This window comes from Eleutherodactylus coqui, chromosome 12 (assembly GCF_035609145.1).
Source record: "Eleutherodactylus coqui strain aEleCoq1 chromosome 12, aEleCoq1.hap1, whole genome shotgun sequence".
NCBI classification, from domain to species: Eukaryota; Metazoa; Chordata; class Amphibia; order Anura; family Eleutherodactylidae; genus Eleutherodactylus; species Eleutherodactylus coqui.
In genome coordinates, this window is record NC_089848.1 from 81,496,372 (window position 1) to 81,516,568 (window position 20,197).

At 44.6% G+C, this 20,197-nt stretch overlaps 1 protein-coding gene across 1 annotated transcript in view; it reads left to right on the plus strand.

Moving 5' to 3' along the window:
• Positions 1 to 20,197, plus strand: part of AGMO (alkylglycerol monooxygenase) — a 200,225-nt gene that overhangs the window by 55,284 nt on the left and 124,744 nt on the right. Inside the window, exon 5 of the mRNA XM_066585575.1 lies at positions 9,725 to 9,828. Coding sequence (XP_066441672.1) covers positions 9,725 to 9,828 — 104 coding nt within the window. The remainder of the gene's footprint in view (positions 1 to 9,724; positions 9,829 to 20,197) is intronic.

Below are 20,197 nucleotides of genomic sequence, written 5' to 3' on the forward strand. Positions count from 1 at the left end.
GGCATGCTCTATACAGCCGCGATTTGCAATGTTTTGTAGCCCATGTTTCCCTATGGAGCTTTCCTTTCTGTTGCATTGCATGAAAAAGCGTTTGTCATGCGGTGTGATGCAACTTTTACAGTAGAAAGCCCTACTGTTTGAACCCTAAAATAAACTCTTGCTGCATTTAAGAAAAAAAAAACAATACATTACCCAACAGGCACTGCCCGCTTTGCTGCACTTCTTCTTTGCAGCTTCGGCACTTGTTTGTAGTCTTCAGCCAATGCTTCCTGATCAGGGGTTTCAAAAACCCCACCCCCAAGAAGTAATGTCTCTGATTGGCTGAGCCATGGCACTTGAGAACCAACCACTGCAGCGCTCCATGAACCAATCACAGCCAAGTGCCAGAGCTGTGGAGGAGAATGGCTGGGATTAGTTTATCGAGCGCTGGCTCTGATTGGCTGAGCCACGGCGCTCGAGAACCAATTACAGACAGCACTTCCTGGAAGCAGGGAATTTGAGCTCCTGACCAGGAAGTGCTGATAGAAAACTACAATCAAGTGTTGGGGACCTGCAGAGAAGACGTGGCGGGGCGGACAGTGAGTGTTAGGTAATGTATTGTTCTTTGGGTTTTTTAATGCACATAGGGCTTATTTTCAGAATAGGGCTTATATTTCAAGCCCCCCAAAAATCCCGGCAAAAGAGCTCCACAAAATTGCACAGAACACAGCTGCGATAGCTCTCTGATTTTCTTGTGGTGATATCGCTGACACCCATGTGAAAGAGGCCCTATGGATTACCCATTTAGTAATTTTTTGAACTGAGAAGTGGTGTTGTTTGAAACCTTTTTGATGAACACAACATTTGTTGAAGCCGGCCATGCACAATAGATCAGAAGGATTTTGTCCTTTTTTTTTTACTGTTAACGACATATATCCTCAGGATAGGTCATCAATATTAGATTGGTGGAGATCAAAATCCTCGACGATCAGGTGACTATCTGGCCGCTTGTCAGTGCAGCCAGGCCAAACGTCTGCATCGGTGGTCAGAGCTGGAAGTATGATGGGTGGCCTCGCTTCCATTACAACCAGTGGAAGCAAAGCCATTAGAGGTGAGCAAGCATACTCGCTAAGGCAAACTACTCGAGCGAGCAGTGCCTTATGCGAGTACCTGCCCGCTCGTTTCTAAAGAATCAGCTGCGCGTGAGCGGTGAGTTGTGGGAGTGGGGGGGGGGGGCAGGGGGAGAGAGGAAGAGAGAGATCTCCCCTCCGTTCCTCCCCGCCACTCCCCGCGCCCCCGCCGACAGCCGAATCTCTAGAAACGAGCGGACAGGTACTCGAATAAGTCACTACTCGCTCATCTCTAAAAGCCATCTGTTACACTTATAACTCTGACCAGCAGGGCTAGATGTCTACATTGATGGACAGAGCCAAAAGTGTAATAGATTGCTTTACTTTTATTGATTTCAATGAGAGTGAAGCAACCTATTACACTTCCAGCCCTGACCATCGATGATGATGTCTGACCCTGCTACCCTGACAGCAGACTGGATGATCAGCTGATTGTCAAGGATCTCAAGCAGGAGATTCCCGCTAATCTTCTCTTGATGACATACCCTGAGGACCGTTTATCAATAGTAAAAAGTGGCAAAACCCCCTGTAAGCAGGAATAGCTTACCATACAATGTGATGCAGCAGCCAAAAGGCAAACACAATTCTGGGATGTATTAAGAGAAGCATAGAGTCTAGATCATGTGAGATCATTATCCCCCTCTACTCTTCCTTAGTCAGACCTCATCCGGAATACTGTGCCCAGTGTTGGGCACCCCACTTTAAAAAAAAAAAAAACAGACAAACTGGAGCAAGTTCAGAGAAGAGTTACCAAGATGGTGAGCGGTCTGCAAATCATGTCCTATGAGGAACGGCTAAAGGATCTGGGAATGTTTAGCTTACAGAAAAGAAGGCTGAGAGGAGACTTAATAGCGGTCTACAAATATCTGAAGGACTGTGACACTGCAGAGGGATCAGCCCTATTCTCATCTGTACAAAGAAAGACTAGAAGCAATGGGATGAAACTGAAAGGGAGGAGACACAAATTAGATATTAGAAAAAACTTTCTGACAGAAAGGGTGATGAATGAGTGGAACAGGTTACCACAGGAGGTGGTGAGTTCTCCTTCAATGCAAGTGTTCAAACAAAGGCTGGACAAATATCTGTCTCGGATGATTTTGTAAATCCTGCACTGAGCAGGGGGTTGGACCCGATGACCCCGGACGTCCCTTCCAACTCTACCATTCTATAATTCTATGATATGATCTAATGTGTATTAGGTCCTCCTGCCTGAAAAGGATCAGACAGTTGGATGTCTGCATGTTTGATCCTTTTGTTCTTTGGGAGATAAGCCACTGCCAAATTCCTCTGGCAACAGCTTATTCCCCTTTCCCAATAATCTGAAATATCATTACTAGAGTATTTACTGTATAGATATAGCAATTGTTAACATGACTGTCGCATCATGACATGAAGTACAGATTAATATCTACTATATCTACTTTATAGCATGTATCATTGCATATTAATTCCTGTACCACAGGAGACTTTGTGTACCTCTCTTTTGAGCCTCTCTGTATAGGATAGAGGAGAACTACTGTATGTTCATTCGGCACTTTTTAGTATGTGTTTAGTAGATGAATAAACAAACCCCACTGAAGAGTCATCCTGTAAGCGATTCCTTCACTAAATAGTAATTACAGCTAGCGGAGACACAATGAAAAGTAAAAAATAAGTTGTCTTTTCTAATTAGCAGAGATATTACATGGTGCGGTTGCATAGTGAACAATACTAAACAATCAATCCCGTTATATAAACAGCAGTTCAGGGGTGGTCCTCTCTATTGTACTTTTTGATGCTGCCAAAATATTTTGCTAAGCCATGCATTTCATCTGTTCTACTGGGAAGTTTTTCACACATGCTAAAAATACTATGGGAGCGTTCCCCGTGCCAGAACCAGCCATGGACACCGCAAGAACTTCACTTAACAGGGGATTATCAGCAGATCATCTGTACGGGTTCAGAAAATATACATAGAAAAGAAGCACATTTTGTCTTGCACAAAGTAAGTGCCCCCCTACGGGATTGTAGGTTCTTTATGTTGGCCCCACTATGTACAATTTCTGTTCAGTATCAATTAGAACTAACAAGCTTTAACAATGATCTGGATAGATGATATCAGAATTCATCGATTTGAGATCCGGCTGAGATACCGGAAGATCCTCCTATGGGGCTTGGCCAGAGGGATAACTCCATGGATTGCAAAGGTTCTTCTTGCACATGAGAATTTGTGCCATAGGGAGCCATTTGCTTCTTATTGCCCCATAAGAGGGCAGTATAGTTTTTGCATTGTGGCCCTTGAATCACAAGATACTATAAACCTTTGGCTCAGGGTAAAATATGACATTGGGCCGCGAAAGTTCCAGAAGAAGACAATCCTATTTAGAGGTGGCTTTGGAGAAATCACTTGCCACTAGAGTCTTTTTCTTAGCGGATGATTCACATATAACGCCTTAGACTTTTTTGATGGTGGGTACAAGGAAAGCAACAAGGATTACAAAAGCAAATAGGAGACTATGACAGCATAGTCTGCATCGATGGGAGGTGAACACTCAGAATCTTCTCCTCTGGTCCTACCAAGAATTACATCAATTGTAATATTGTACTATTTAGATACAGACTTTTTTTTCCATTTCTTTTTGATTCAGCATGTTGACCAGGCTTCGAGAAAGGTGATAGACAAACAAATAGAAATTATAAAAATGTACACAATTTCAATCCTTTTATTCTCATAATTGGGCATACAATCACTCTTCCATGTTTTGTAGAATAGCGCCTTTTTCTTATGCAAGCTATGACCCTTCTAAGGCTTGTTCACACTGCCGCTATTTCATTCCATTGTTGGCTTTGTTCTAAGAGCAGAACATTGGTCAAATCAGAAGTGCTAGATCCGACACATGCAGGACCCAAACTGTGCTGAATGGACCCCATGGCCTATAATGATGTCCTCCAGCACTTTTTGGGGGATAAAACAGCGCTGCATGTAGCACTGTTGCATCTTGGATTTCAAAGAGACTCTTCAAAGGGGGCTCCGAACTGAACTTCTGATGCAGATATGATCAACCCCTGCGATGTGTAAGGCTTGAGTAGCATCTATATATTACTTGAATATGGGCATTTCCAGAACAGCTCGAGATTGTAGGGCAAAAAGTTACCAAGTAAAAAATGTAAAGGCCGAGATGGGAATATCCGGCCCTCTATTTCTGACTACCTGTCAGAAACAGCCCAGCGCTTCAGTGCAGCGCTGCTTCTGTAGGTCGTATTGAAGTAAATGAGAGCCATGGAATCGGCATAGACCAGCACACTACACTATTTCTGTAACTCTCCAAGTTAAGGAAACATTGTAGCACGCTGTGCTAAGCTATTTATGTAGCTTCCATTTACATCAATGAGAGCTACAGAAACAACGCTGTGTTGATGTGCTCGGCTGTTTTCCTAATTTCAGATGAACATTTAGGGAGAGATTTATTAAGAAAAGTGTTTCATACACTTAATATTGATCTGAAATTAATTGGAGTAATATTTGTCAAATTAGTAAGAGCTGCGCGCCTTTTAGTGCATCTTCACTGAAGTAGATCTAGACTTCAAAAAAGGGATATGTTGCCAGCTTCTTCACACAGCTTCCTTCTTTCCTTCTTGAAAATCCATATTCAGTACACAAGACGCACAGATAAAAACGCCTTGTCCGCAGGCATAGATTTATGCCACTTTTTGCTCTATTTTCTGGCTTTAGACTTAATCTATTGGCCAATCCCTTCTTGCTAACCCCTGCCAAATGTTCTAGTCACTTTTGAAAAAGTGGTGAAAGGAGAGAAAAGCACCAATTGTAGGACATGTGCTTTAACATGCAACTTTTTCATGCTATAAAACTGGCGCTAATCTCTTAATAAATTCCCCACTTAGTGGGTGGTATACATTTACCAGCTGACACCTATTAGGGCATCTAGTCGACAGCTTCACTTAAAGTATCCTATCCTAGTGACTAATGACCTTGCAGGGGTGTGCCAAAAGCCCAGCCCCTATTCATATGTCTTAGTAGATCCAATAAAGACCATAGACTGGGGTTCCCCAACTCGGTATCCCCCTTTGTGATCTAGAATGGAGAGCCACTCAGTAAAGGCAGATCCCATTCTGGCACACTCAGTGCTGTCTTGGTATTTTAGGATGGCCATTCATGTGAACACAAAATTGTGTTATATTATACAAAACTGTATTATGTAATGCAGTGTTTTGCCTAGTAATAGACCTAAGAGGATGGATTATGGTAAACTAATACTTCTTTCCGTGTACTTGGATTGCTTGGGTCCAGAGGCATAACTTGAAACCGCTGGTCACCAACGCACAATCTGTAACAGAACCCCCTAACTATAATGGTTAATTTCTAGTACTAGTCTCTTCATATGAAGAAAAGAGACCTTAAGGCTCCAAAGCCTATTTGTGACCGCACCTTCTCTACTCACTGTAGTTACACACCAACTTATGTAAGAAGGGTGAGCGGTGCCCTGCTCCCCTCTTACCAATATCAGTGTTTCAGCTTCAGCTGTCAGACAGGGCAGGCTGAAGCGGAGAGTGAAGACAGAGCTCTATGCCAGATTCGGGCACACAGCAGTTCATCCTCACGCATAGAAGTACTAGAAATTTACAGTGCTTGTTGGCATTGAATAGTTAAGTCCAATCCTCCCTAGAGAACAAGCCTGAACAGTCTTGGCATCACAGGTGCCCTTTAAAAGAAAAGAGTGTTAAGTCACAGATAGAGAGTGGTGCAGTACAAGGAGGATTGAGAAGCAGCACAGCAGGAAGGAGCTGGGGAGCATAGGGATGGCCAATGGAGTAAGTGGTGTTGCAGAGGTGCCAGAGAAGAAAGGGACAACTTCTGGCTGTGCAAGAAGAAAGGCCCAGAGGACCGTCACCAGTGCTGCTGGAAAAGAGGGAGAGAGGACTCTCCACTGCCTAGGACAGACTGAGGGTCTGTCAGCATCAGCAAGGAGCAGAGAATAGTACTTCATACCCTCTACCGTGCTGCCAGATAACCTGGGGCCAATTATAGCAGTAACTCCCCTCATTGAATTGTAAGGCCGGCCTCATTAAAACCATAGGTAACATAGTATGCTAGGCTGAAAAAAGACAAATGTCCATCCAGTTCATCCTGTTTCCACACCCCCATGTTGATCCAGAGGAAGGCAAACTCCCCTATCAATTTTGCCATCACCATGTTCTCAGGCAGAGAGTGTGCACACTGAAAATACTAGAGGTGGATAGTCAGCAGGCCTGCTGCATAGAACAAAGCTTACGTTAAAGATATTGGACTTTTGGCTGTTTCTTTCCGTGCTTGAGCTGCTGTTTACGGGCTGAGATAGTTGGTGGCAAGGGAAGGGTTAAATGTCGCTTGGGAAGTCCAGTTAGCCTTAAAGAGACATGGCAAACTTATAGTGTAATTGGCCTATCTATTGGATTGTACTGGAGTGTTAACCCCTAAAAGGAGAAACTGTGCATAATAATCAGTGATCTGCGAAACGATATCATTATTAGCGAAGTGTTATTGACATCGTTCACCGGGTATTACTGTTGTTACGGATTGTTCACAAAATATTACTGCTCCTATGTTTTGTTAGCAGTGGATAGCATCTAGGTACTCAAAGGTGAAAGTTCAATGACTGAAACATTATTCTACTCTTTGCTTTTATTTCTGCATTCGTAAAAAATATTGTATATTTTGGCTGCTCCATCTGCTGCATTGTATTCTGGATCTTGTGTTGCCACACCTTCAGCCTCGAGACTTGGGTCATTCTCTGCCCTCTCAGGACATGCGCTATGCATAACCCAATGTATCTCTTTTACACAGAGTGTTCTTTTAAATATTACTCAAGGAGGACTTCCCTTTAGAGATGAGCGAGCATACTCACTAAGGCAAACTACTCGAGCGAGTAGTGCCTTATGCGAGTACGTGCCCACTCGTCTCTAAAGATTCGGGTACCGGCAGGGGGCGGGGAGCGGCGGGGAGGAACGGGGGGGGGGGATCTCACTCTCTCCCCCCTGCTCACTCCCGCAACTCACCGCTCTCCCCCGCCGGCAGCCGAATCTTTAGAGACGAGGGGGCAGGTACTCGCATAAGGCACTACTCGCTCGAGTAGTTTGCCTTAGCGAGTATGCTCGCTCATCTCTACTTCCCTTCCATCGCACAGTATTGCTGAGTACACACTCCTTCTAGTCTGGTCAGTCTTATGATTAGACTACAACAATTGTGAACTGAGCTCTAGACATTACGGACCCAAATTTTGAATAATAAAAAAAACCTAATAACAATAATCGCTTTTTCGTCTATATTTACATAGCAGTTATATAAGGTCTATTATGTTTTAGTATTTCTTATTTGGATGTAGCAGTAGAAACGTTCTATGCATTACTGCCCCACTTTGTACTTGAGTTTGTATCTTCTCTTATCAAGCTTTGGTATGTTTTTTTTTTGCAATTTATTTTGGTATTTTTCTCCTTCCAGGATCCTAAAATAAGGAAGCTATTTGTAACTGAGATGACTCGTGGGTGTATACTGTATACTACCCTTGGCTGCAGTCCCATTTGCAAAGTGGCTTTTAATCCGACACTGTGCACACTCTGCAGAATGATGGTTCTTATTCATTGCTTTGATGGATTCTGAAAGTTTCGGCGCTCCCTCCTAGATTCCGTCATCTCTGTAGCTTCGCATAGTTATGACTGTGTTGCCTGCTATGAGAGAAATTATATATTTACTTCTAGGCAGCCCCGGCTATTGGATTGCAGTAGGTTCTATTTTTGAGATTCTCATGGAGCGCAAACTCAGCTGGAAGCCATACTTCATGTCGAATGATGTGGAGTGACTGCTAATTAGCTTTAGTCAGCACGGGTTCTCCATCTATCTGACAGCTTCATACTAATCAAATAGATTTCTAATTGTGGATATTGTGTTTAATTAGGGAACCTTCAAAAATAACTATAGTTACGACCCAGGAAAAATCAAAAATTGGGGCACGTAATTTTCTACAATGTCATCGCATGAAGAAGCATTAAAGGGGTGGGTTCAAGAAATTCCAATGTACCCCATGTCTGACGAATGCCTCCCTTGTGATAGGCTGATATCACGGGGCATGTTGTAATTGTCCACACATTGATCAAATGTTTAGATCAAATTAATGGGTAAAGAATGATGTAATACATGCTGGGCTAAGTCAGCCAGAATGGAAGTCCCTCTCCATTCTGCCTACCGCCCTCCGATGTCTGTATGTCCTAAAATAGAATATAAGAACGAGGGTTGTCATCAAGAGGCAGCTGCTTTAAAAATGGTTGGATATACTAATAATGAGGGTTTACATATCCCAGAACCATCAGCCCACGTTAGTTGCACTGCAAGGGTGTATTCACACATAGTCGAAATGGTGCGGATTTTCCACAGCAGAAAAGTCTGCGTCATTTCTGCATTGAAGAGCACCTCAAAATCCACAGCATTAGTCCATATGTATGTGAAGCAGCATCAAGGGATATCTTCTTAATGAAGGTTTACACTTACATCCATTGGTCTAAATCATCTTTATTGTGCCCAAAAATGACAACGTTTCGACCACAAACTCAGTGGTCTTTGTCAAGTCTTGGTCATGGGGTGCATCAAAAGAGGTCTAGGGGCACATGATGAGAACATTGTTCTTCCTCTTAACAAACAAATGCTCAGACCACACATGGAATATTGTGGACAGTTTTGGTTAGCAGTACTCAAGAAGGACATATCCGAGCTTGAGCGGATACAAAGGCGGGCGACTAAATTAATAAACGGAATGGGCGACTACAAAACCCAGAGAAGTTATCAAAATTGGGAATATTTAGTTTAAAAAAAGACGTCTGATTGGCAACCTAATAACTATGTATAAATATATCAGGGAACAATCTCTCTCATCGTCTATTTACACAGAGGGCTGTGACTGTAACAAGGGGGCGCCCTCTACATCTAGAAGAAAGATTTCTACATCAACATAGAAGGGGGTTCTTTACTGTAAGAGCAGTAAGACCGTGGAACTCTCTGCCTGAGGACGTGGTGATGGTGTACTCAATAAGAGAGTTCAAGAGGGGCCTGGACACCATTCTTCAGCTTTCAACATTATATGTTATAGACACTGTGATTACTTCAGAAGGGTTATTGATCCAGGGATTATTCTGATTAGAGTTGGGAAGGATTTTTTTCTCTTAAATGGAAAAAAATTGCCTTCTACTTCACAAGGTTTTTTTGCCTTCCTCTGGATCAACATTGGGGGGTAATAGGCTGAACTGGATGGACATATATATTTTTTCAGCCTTACATACTATGTTACTATGTCCTTTTCTTGTCTGATTCCCAGATGAGGTTAGGACATATGATGTGTCTCTATCTGCAATACTAAAATGGACAAATACTAGATCTCTAGATCTACTGCAGAAACCCTGGATGATTTGACCCAGATGATACATAGGTTGGTAGTTTGTGTCCAGATCATCTCCTGTGTGTTTCCATTCCCTTCAATTCTTTATATTCCTAATATTCTTTACCATTGACTCAAAATTTACCATTTGTGACTTTGATCAGCCATATTTTGGGTAAATTATTTATCATTTTATTGCTCTTATTTTTTCTACAGAAGTTAACATAATTTGGGCCGGTCATCAAACTCACCACAGCTCAGAAGATTACAACTTAACTACAGCTTTACGCCAGTCCTTCCTTCAAAAATATTTTTCTTGGGTAAGTCATAATGGGGTCCATAAAGTAAAAGTCAAAGGAATAATATTGACTCATTTCCATCTTTTCTTTATTTGCTAATAAATAGCTATTTTCAAAATTCTTTTGGTTAGAAACAGATAGCAGTTCTGTTCTACTCCATTGTCAGGCGTGGAGTTTTGAAGTCAAGGTTTATCAGTATAACTGTCTTCTGAGATCCCATAACTCACATCTTCCTAGACTATGTGTCGCAGGTGGTATAGCAATGCAGGATTCAGGATGTGATACAGCAGATGGAGTAACCAAAATGTGCAAAATTTATTTAAAAACACAGAAATGAAAAAAAAAAGTTGAGCAATGGAATGATGATAATTAATCAAATGATTTTTACCTTTTGAACAACTTGTCACTAACTACAGCTAACTAGATCCTAGGAATGATATCACTTTGTACAAAATATGAAATTAAAGTTTGCGCCCTTCTGAATGTGAAACTATCTCAAATTGTAACCGTGAGTAGTGAAACTTTACTAAATGGCCCTAGTCCTTCAGTGTAATGCTTTCCTGCACAATAGGCCTGTTGGGTACTAACTATGTCTCTAATGGTGTGCACATGTAAGATCTGGTTTGAGACCAGCCTCACTTACAGTTCCAATGTGTCCAATGTGTCCAATGTGTGGGAGTCATCACCACTGCCAATCCAGGCTTTTACAAGGACAGAAGCATGATTCCACTACTTCTCGCCTTGGTTATTGCCACAATCCAGATGTTCCGCAAGGTTGGGGATGCAGCACAAACATGCTGTTCTGATGTTTCCAGGTAGTAAGCAGCTCTTGGTTGGCCAGTCCAGCGCCCGCTGTCTTCTCCCAGCAGCTCCTGCTGTTTCTCCCCTCTCTTGGATGCTGCTCCCTGCTGCTCAGACTGTTACGCTTCTTCTCAGCGTGCACCACTAGCACCCAGTTCATTGTCCAGCACCCTGCACACTCCCTGCTGCCCAGCAGAAATTGTCCTTTTATGTGTCAGCCTTAGCCAATCAACAAGTGTTCATTAGGCATGCTCCGTTCTGCTGCGCTAAAATTTAGTGCAACTTTTGGCACATAGGATAATTTTGCGTGCAAGTTTTGGTAAATTTTCCCAGTCCATCTACATAGAAATTTAACACCCTAGGGTGAGCCCCTTACATATGGAAAACCATTGGAAACACATCCTGATAACGGGAAATGTGGTATCAAATGACAACCTCAGCTATCTATGCTACCATATATAGAAATAAAATATTATTTTCAGAATATAACCATTTGTTCAGGTCAGCCAGCGTAACATTAGCGCATCAACTGGAGTTATTTTCAGAAACACATTCTGGAATGTGAAGCCTCGCAAGGAAAGATACATAAGTCAAGACAATGAGTCAAGAGACGTCAACTGTAGAGTAAGGTTGGAAACCAACATCCAACTTACTTCAATGTCTTAAAAATGCCTGCTTGGCACAATTGTCTATTTTATTCTCCTGAATTCATAGACCCTCTTAGGTTGATATTGAATCACTGGCGGTGTTCCCCATGCCGATTGAACAAACTCTTTGGTGTGAGGCGAAGAAAAGACCTGCAGTTATGTGCCCAGACCTCTCTGCCTCACTCGAGATGTGAGACAGATTAGCCAAAAGATATGAATTAATGACAAAACACCTCCCGATGAATCTTTTCGGTAATCTGGCATTCCCTCTGAGCCAGGATATTAACCCTTTGCAATCCAATTTTAGATTCAGGGTTTCCTAGGGTGTTTTCTCTTTCTGTCATTATACAATGGTGCCATCTGCTGGCTAGAGCCAGTACTGCGGTCCCCGACAACAGAGCGGCCAGTAATATACAGTAAGAATACCCTGCCGGACGTCTTCCGATATCAGAGCTGTACAGCCTTCAATCAGAATGTCTTCAAATGTCAGACAGTGGATTGGAAAGGGTTAATAACTTTAAGTGGTGGATTGTAAAAGGTATTACGCGGATCGCCAATGTAGTAAACAGACTAGTATTCCACCCGTTGGAGTTCTTCCATGCAGTACACTCAATCCCAAATGCAGAAATCTTCCGCAGCAGATTGAACATTTTCTGTTGTCTCTGACACATTAATAATAATAATCTTTATTTGTATAGCGCCAACATATTCCGCAGCGCTTACATAGACAGGGGGAATACAGAAAGACAAAATACAAACATTACAGAACCACGGTTACATATAGTAATCAGTTGATGGAAACAATAGGGGTGAGGGTCCTGCTCCAACTAGCTTACATACTACAAGTAATGGGGTGATACAGAGGGTAAAGGGGCAGGAGATGTGCGCAGTATGGCGAGGTGGAGAGTGAGGGATGTTATACACATAGACAATGGTCAGACATTTAATAATAATATAATAATAATCTTTATTTGTATAGCGCCAACTTATTCCGCAGCGCTTTCAATCATTTAGCCGTGTGACGGCAGAAACGGTGTGACTGCAGGAGCGGTTTATGATGGCTAGCAGGGATTGCAGTCAGTAGGTCAGGGAGCATGTTATCAGGCGGAGTACAGAGAGGTTTGTTTAGGGAATGCGGTATGCCTCCCTGAAGAGGTGCGTTTTTATAGCACGCCTGAAGTTCTGCGAGTCCTGGATTGCTTGGGTAGCCTTTGGTAGTGCGTTCCAGAGGACAGGTGCTGCTCTGGAGAAGTCTTAGAGGCGGGAATGAGAAGTTCGAATGAAAGGGGCACTCAGTCTGGTTTCATTAGCAGAGCGGAGAGCCCGGGCTCGTTGATGGATTGAGATGAGGGAGGCAATATAGGGTGGCGCTGCACTGTGGAGGGCTTTGTGGATGAAGGTAGCGAGTTTGAATTGAATTCTGTATTTAACGGGCAGCCAGTGCAGTGACTGGCACAGGGCAGAGGCGTCCGAGTACCGGCTGGACAGGAAGATGAGCCTGGCTGCCGCATTCAGGATGGACTGGAGAGGGTAGAGTCTGGTGCAGGGGAGGCCGATCAGCAACGAGTTGCAGTAATCGAGCCGGGATTAGATAAGGGCGACAATAAGCGTTTTTAACGTCTCCACAGTGAGAAAAGAGCGGATTCTTGCGATGTTCTTGAGGTGCAGCTGACATGTTCGGGCCAGAGATTGGATGTAGGGGGCAAAAGAGAGATCAGAGTCAAATATGACCCCAAGGCAGCGGGCGTGTTGTCTAGGAGTTATGGTGGCGCCACACACTGAGATGGAGATGTCAGGATGGGGTCGGTTAGTGGAGGGCGGAAATACCAGTAAGTCAGTTTTAGAGAGGTTTAGTTTTAGGTAGAGAGAGGACATAGTGTTAGAGACAGCGGACAGACAGTCGGTGATGTTTTGGAGGAAGGGTGCAGAGATGTCACGGGAAGAGGTGTATAGCTGGGTGTCATCAGCGTACAGGTGGTATTGGAGGCCAAAACTCCTGATGGTTTGTCCAATTGGGGCTGTGTAGATAGAGAAGAGAAGGGGGCCAAGGACCAAGCCCTGGGGGACCCCAACAGCAAGGGGAAGAGGAGGGGAGGTAGAGCCAGCAAAGGAGACACTGAAAGAGCGGTCAGATAGGTAAGAGGAGAACCAGGAGAGGGCAGTGTCCTTTAGGCCAATGAAGCGTAGCATACTGAGGAGGAGTTCGTGGTCAACAGTGTCAAACGCTGCAGAAAGGTCAAGGAGGATCAGTAGGGAGTAATCGCCCCTCGATTTGGCTGTCAGTAGGTCATTGGATACCCTAGTAAGGGCAGTTTCTGTCGAGTGTTGAGGTCGGAAGCCCGACTGTAGGGGGTCTAGGAGAGAGTTCTCTGATAAATAGCTTACAAGGCGGGAGTAAACCAGGCGTTCTAGTAGTTTGGAGATGAAGGGGAGGTTTGAGATGGGTCGGTAGTTGGCAGCATCGGTCGCGTCCAGAGTCGGTTTCTTTAGCAGTGGGGATATGATGGCGTGTTTGAAAGAAGAGGGAAAGATGCCAGAGGTCAGAGAGAGGTTGAATATAGTGGTGAGATGGGAGATAACCACTGGAGAGAAGGAACGGAGGAGGTGTGAGGGGAGAGGGTCCCTAGCGCAGGTGGTGGGGCGAGCAGAGAAGAGCAATTTGGAGACTTCTTCCTCTGTCGCTGGTCTGAGTACAGACAGTGAGCAGGAGCTAGATGCAGTGCTGATAAGACTAGGGTCAGGGCTAGTCTGGGATTGGGAAGTTATTTCCTGACGGATGTCGTCTATTTTCTTTTTGAAGTAAGCAGCCAACTCTTCAGCACTGAGATCCGTCACTGGGGGCTATGGTTTTGGGCTGAGAAGGGAGTGAAAAGTATCAAAGAGCCGTTTAGGGTTGTGCGATAATGAGGAGACTAGAGAGGTGAAGTATACTTGTTTGGCATGGTGGAGGGCGAGGTTGTAGGTTCTGAGCATGAATTTGTAGTGGAGGAAGTCTGCGGCCGTTTGCGATTTCCTCCACAGCCATTCAGCACTTCTAGAGCACCGCCGGATGAAGCGTGTTTGAGGTGTGAGCCAGGGTTGCCGTGTTCTACATCGAATGGCTCGGGTTCTGGGGGGCGCCGCTTCATCCAGGGCATGTTTGAGAGCGGTGTTGTAGTGAGCGGCAGCCAGGTTGGGGCAGGAGAGGAGAGAGATGGGGGACAGAGAGGACTGTAGGGATTCAGCAAAGTCCTGGGTGTGAATGGCCTTAAGGTTCCTGTAGGTACTGTAGCTAGGTGGGTCTGGAGAGATGGTAGGGAGCGTGACAGAGAAAGAGAGGAATTTATGATCCGAGAGCGGGAGAGGGGAGTTAGTGAAGTTGGAAACAGAGCAGAGACGGAAGAAGACCAGATCAAGAGTGTTGCCATCCCTGTGAGTGGGAGAGGCTGTGAGTTGAGAGAGACCAAGGGAGGAGGTGAGCGAAAGAAGCTTAGAGGCAGATGGGGAGATAGGGTCATTAGTGGGGATGTTAAAATCACCTAAGATGAGGGTTGGAATTTCACAGGATAGGAAGTGGGGGAGCCAGGCAGCAAAGTGGTCCAAAAACAGGCGAGGAGCACCTGGGGGGCGGTAGATAACTGCTACTCGCATGGACAGCGGACGGAAAAGCCGTAGCATATGTACTTCAAAGGATGGAAAAGTGAGTGAGGGTACAGGGGGGATGACCTGGTAGGTGCATTTCGGGGAAAGAAGAGCACCTACTCCTCCGCCATGCCTGTCGTCTGGTCTCGGGGTATGGGAGAACTGCAGGCCATTGTAAGACAGTGCATCAGGGGAGGCCGTGTCAGACTCATGGATCCACGTTTCTGTGAGAGCTGCTAGCAGGTTTAAAGATTTAGCAGTAAAAAAGTCGTGGATGGTGGGGAGTTTATTACATGCTGACTGGCAGTTCCAGAGGGCACATTTAAAGGAGTCAGGGGAGGCTATGCATGGGCTAGCAGTTGGGCTTGGGGATTTTCTTAGAGAGTCAGGTAGGGGGTGATAGCTAGGAGCAGTGGAGGGTGGGCCAGGATTGGGATTAGCTACTATGTCCATTTTTGCAAGTATCTGCAACACAACCTCAGGTGGCACGGGAACCATTGCCAAACTGTATTCCAATTTTGTGACTCTGCGGGGTAAACTCTTGTACATGACTAAATGGGAAGAGGCATTACGGGAGGAATTATCTACCTCTGACTGGCATAAAGTAGCTAACACAACAGCAAAACTATCTATCAATATATCTATCTCAGAGGCAAGATATAAATTCCTTATGTGTTGCTACCTAACCCCCAAAAGGCTTTCTAAGATGTTCCCAGGTACGTCGGGTCTATGCTTCCGAGGTTGCGGAGGGCAAGGCTTGTACTTACACATCTGGTGGAATTGCCCTAGAGTAAGACTATTCTGTATACAAGTTTATAATTTGATATTCTCCATCACGAATGTGAATTTCCATAAGTCCCCGTGGGAGGCTCTCTTGGGAAGACAGATACCTGATATACCCAAACATATATGTCACAATGGATCTCCCTGTGCTTTTTATCCGTTCGAGTGGCTATTGCGCACTCCTGGAGGAAGGCCTTGGTCCGCATTGACCTCGTTAAGGTCAAATTGTCGTGGATAATGACGAACGAGAAATTGGCCTCCCTCCTGATGGATCAGGAGGAGCTCTTTGATCACACATGGGCATCCTGGTACCAATATTCCCTTACCATGAGGATCTGGAAGTCCACGGCTCTTGCCCAGACTACCCCCTGAGATCTGAGTCAGCCTATCAGTGGCTCCTCTACACCCCCTGTTTAACGAGAAGTGGCTTAAGTGAAACCATGACATTGGAAGAACTCTATAGACAAGGCAGATATCAAGGTGCCCAACCTCTAAGCATCCCCCCTCCCCACATATAAACCTTGTCTCTTATCCTCAATAACCCTCTCCCTTTTTTTCCTGCTGAGCTATTCAGAGAGTTGGATAGCTCCATTGCTGAACATTGTCCTTGTTCCTAGTTCCTACTCCTGTTTCCCTGATTAATTGGCTCCCCCTGTCCCTTGATTGCACACCCCATGTAAACCTGGCCTTGTGCCTCCTTTCTTTACGTGATTATTGTGCTCTGCCTTTAGTCTAGCTCTGCTATACCCACTCCTCTCTATATGATTGCTGCTACCCATTACCGACCTCTGGCTAAGTTCTGACTATGCCACCTGCCTACTCCCTTGTACTGCAACAGATATCTACCCGTTACCAACCCCTGGCTTCTCTTGACCACGCTATTTGTCTGCTCGTGTTACAACATGAGGCTCTGAACCAAGCTCCAGATTGTAACAATACATCACTTCCTTCTCTGCAGCTATTGGCTGAAGCTGTACCATACAGATTTCGTGCTCTCCCCATAAAATTGATGATATACATACCGGTAGGTCACTGCTCCTTTTAAGCTGATTCGCACTTTTTTTCGGTGCAAGTGCAGGAGGAGACTACGTAAATGGAGCAGATAACTCTCAGTATTGCCAGCATTATGGGGGTAGCGAGAGAAAGACATTTGTGAGATGCATTTTTAGCCAAAAGTGATGTCAGATAAGGGGCATCATTTTGACAACTTCTGTACAAAAGCAATTTTGTATGCACAGGGCATCTTGGAAGCTGGTATTTGGAGGACCAGAATGAGTTAGTAGCTCTAGTATGTTAATGGTAGCTTTTCATTCTATTCTATTTTTTTCTCTTTGACTTTGATTGAGTTAGATAGTAAATGGTTCAATACTTAATATTATGCAGTTCAACACCCGCATGAGATCACAACTTGGCAGTCTGTCTTCATAGCGCATCCGGGTTCAACCAAAAACCTTGGATGACATTATGTAGGGGTGTAAGATGCGTGTGGAGCCCAGCAGTGCCGCCTCTTGTCACTGACAGATGTTCATTTTATCGATATTGAATTGTTTCAAGTATCAGTCTAGGTCTTTGGGAATGACACCCAGTGTGCCGATTAGAACTGCGACCACAACTTTAAGCAGCTTCTGCTTGTTCACTTCAACCAGTGCCCATTCTTTGCTTTCTTCCATGTAATCTGCCAGGGCCGGTTTCTCCTCTTCTGCCCTTTGCTTCACTTGCAGCAGTCCTCTGCCCCGATCCTCCTGGGCAGTTACAGTCTGTCGGCATCACTGCATGGATGTAAACTATAGTGAATGGTCATATTTTTCTTGTTTTTGACAGCAGCAAAGTATGCGATGACGGGTATAACCCCCCAGCCGGCCAAGGTGCATTTCGGCCAGACACTTTCACGCCAGCGGTGGCTGCATAGACTCCTATGGGAGCCTATGACAGCTGCCAGAGATGGGAGGGAGTTTGCTCCTCCTCTTCGGCTGTTTGCAATGGGAAGGGGCGGGGGCTGAGATGGGCTCCGCCTCGGCGCAACCACTCCCATTGCTGGCTGCAGACAAGGGGTGGAGAGGGGGTGGGAGCTGGGCATACTAGCTCAGCCCCCATCCTGCCCCTCCCCTTGCAGATCGCCAGCAAGGGGGAGAACAGCTTAGCAGAGCTAAACTGCCTCCCCCCACTGAACGGCATTGCGGGCTCGCAGTATATGTGCCCTTAGGCTGTATTAACACGGATGAATGCGATATAGGTTAGAGAAAATCGGACTTATATCGCACTTGTTTACCTGCAATTTTACACATGATTTATAATGAAAAACACACAATATTGCATGGGAATTACTCACATTTTTCAAATGCACGAAGAATCATAAGTGATTCCTATAGTTAGAATGGTAAAGATGCGTCACACTTGCATTTACTATTATATTATATTTGTTTTTATTTGCTTCGATTAATTAGCTACATAAAAACATATTGAAATATTGCAATTTTCTCACTGGTCACTACAGCAGATCCAATAGGTTGCTCTCCATAGACTTCTGTGGGAAACCTAAGACAACACCCACCTCCACTTCCACTGTTCTGTTTTGTTATCTTAGCTACTAGAGACAAACTTCATTTGACAACATGCTACGGGCAGCAAATGGAAAGGAAGGGAGACCCCTAGTGGTCAGCACTTTAGAGTGATGTTACGTAAATAAAGTGATGTGAACTTTTTAAGTTATCACACCGCCTATCATACCGTGTCCCCCTGAAAATAAGACACTGTCTTATATTAAATTTTGTGACAAAAGATTTTGCGTCACACAGTGACTTTTTTTTTGGGGGGGGGGGGGGGGATGGCTTATACTCACTTGGTCCATGGCATCCTGGTCCTCATGCCGGTCTCTGATGCTGCAGCAGGTTGCCATGTCAGCCTGACTGAGGCTTCTCTTCTTTCTGGTAACAGGGCTTTGAATTGCCCCGTCTCCGGCAAGCGAGTGCTGTGATTGGATTGAGCGCCAGCCAATCAGAGCCGGCGCTCAATCCAACCAATCACAGCCATTTAGTGATGGCATTCACTGAATGGCTGTGACTGATCGAGCGCCGGCTCTGATTGGTTGGCGCTCAATCCAATCACAGCACTTACTTGTCGGAGGCGGGATAATTCAAAACCCCGTTACCAGAAAGAAAAGAATCCTCTTTCAAGTATTGCTAGGGCTTATTTTCGGAGAAGGGCTTATATTTCAAGCCTCCTCCGAAAATCAGGGTAGGGCTTATTATCGGGGTAGGTCTTATTTTCGGGAGCAAGTTATCTCAAAGTGCAATGACCATTTTTAATTCTTTCTTTGGGTATCTCATAAAGCTCTACATTATCATCTTCTTTATCATTACTGTTCTTATTCTGGTTCCCCTGATTTCTATACAATCTGTTCACCCATTTTTTATCTACCTCATTCCTAACTATTTCCTAGTTATTCTTTAAATTCTATTTCTAATCCCTCTCGCTATCACCTTATCTGACAGTCACATTATTTTCTATTTTTAAAAGTCATTTCACTAAGTGCAGATCGCTGAGCACAGCATATCTCTTTAAGAGGAGCATAAACAAGCTGAGCTCTACTTAATTACACCTGTTCAGTCTCTCGTGCCAAGAAAAATATCTGAAGAGTGTAGAGAAGAAGGGATGGAGCGATCGGCATCTCTTATGACCTGTAACAGTTTGTGTTGCAGCAGGTGCCTGGGAAATCTGGAAGGTCATCTGGCCGGCGTGACTATAGAAAACAGGAAAAGACATCTTACAGACGCACTCCTCCTTGCTCAGCTTCCAGAATCTCTCTACAATACCCTACAGATTGAATTCTGGAAATTCTATGAAAAACTGGCCATTGACAAAAAATGATTTTTCACTACCTACCCCATTTCCCCAAAAATAAGACATGCTTTGAAAAAAAGCCCTACCCCGATTTTTCAGGATTTCCGTGGAGGCTTGAAATATAAGTCCTCACCCCAAAATAAACCCTAGCTGCATTACATTAAAAAAAGGAATACTTACCTAGTAGGCTTGGTCCTGGCTCTTTAGCTGCTGTCCAGAGCTCCGCCATGTGTCCTGCTGTCCTTGTTCACCCACAGAAGATCATTTCATGGTTACGTGATTCATAAATCCCACCTCCAGGAAGCAATGCCTCTGATTGGCTGAGCAGCGCTCGAGAACCAATCAATGCAGCGCTCGATGAACTAATGCAATGGCTGTGATTGGTTTATCAAGCTCTGCATTGATTGGCTGAGCATCGGTCAAAGAACCAATCCCAGCCATTGCATTATGGAGGTGGGATTTATGAATTGGCCAATAAATGTAGCAGCTCAGCGTGTCGGAGTTCTGGAGAGCAACGGGAGGGACCAGGACCTGCTAGGTAAGTATAATAAGACCTCCCCTGAAAATGAGACCTAGAGCCTCTTTTGCGGTGAAAATTAATATAAGACAGGGTCCTATTTTCGTGGGAAAAGCGGTAGCAAAGTTTAACCAAATTTGGGTTCTCCAGATTTGGTTGGCTTATCTCTCTACCTGTAACC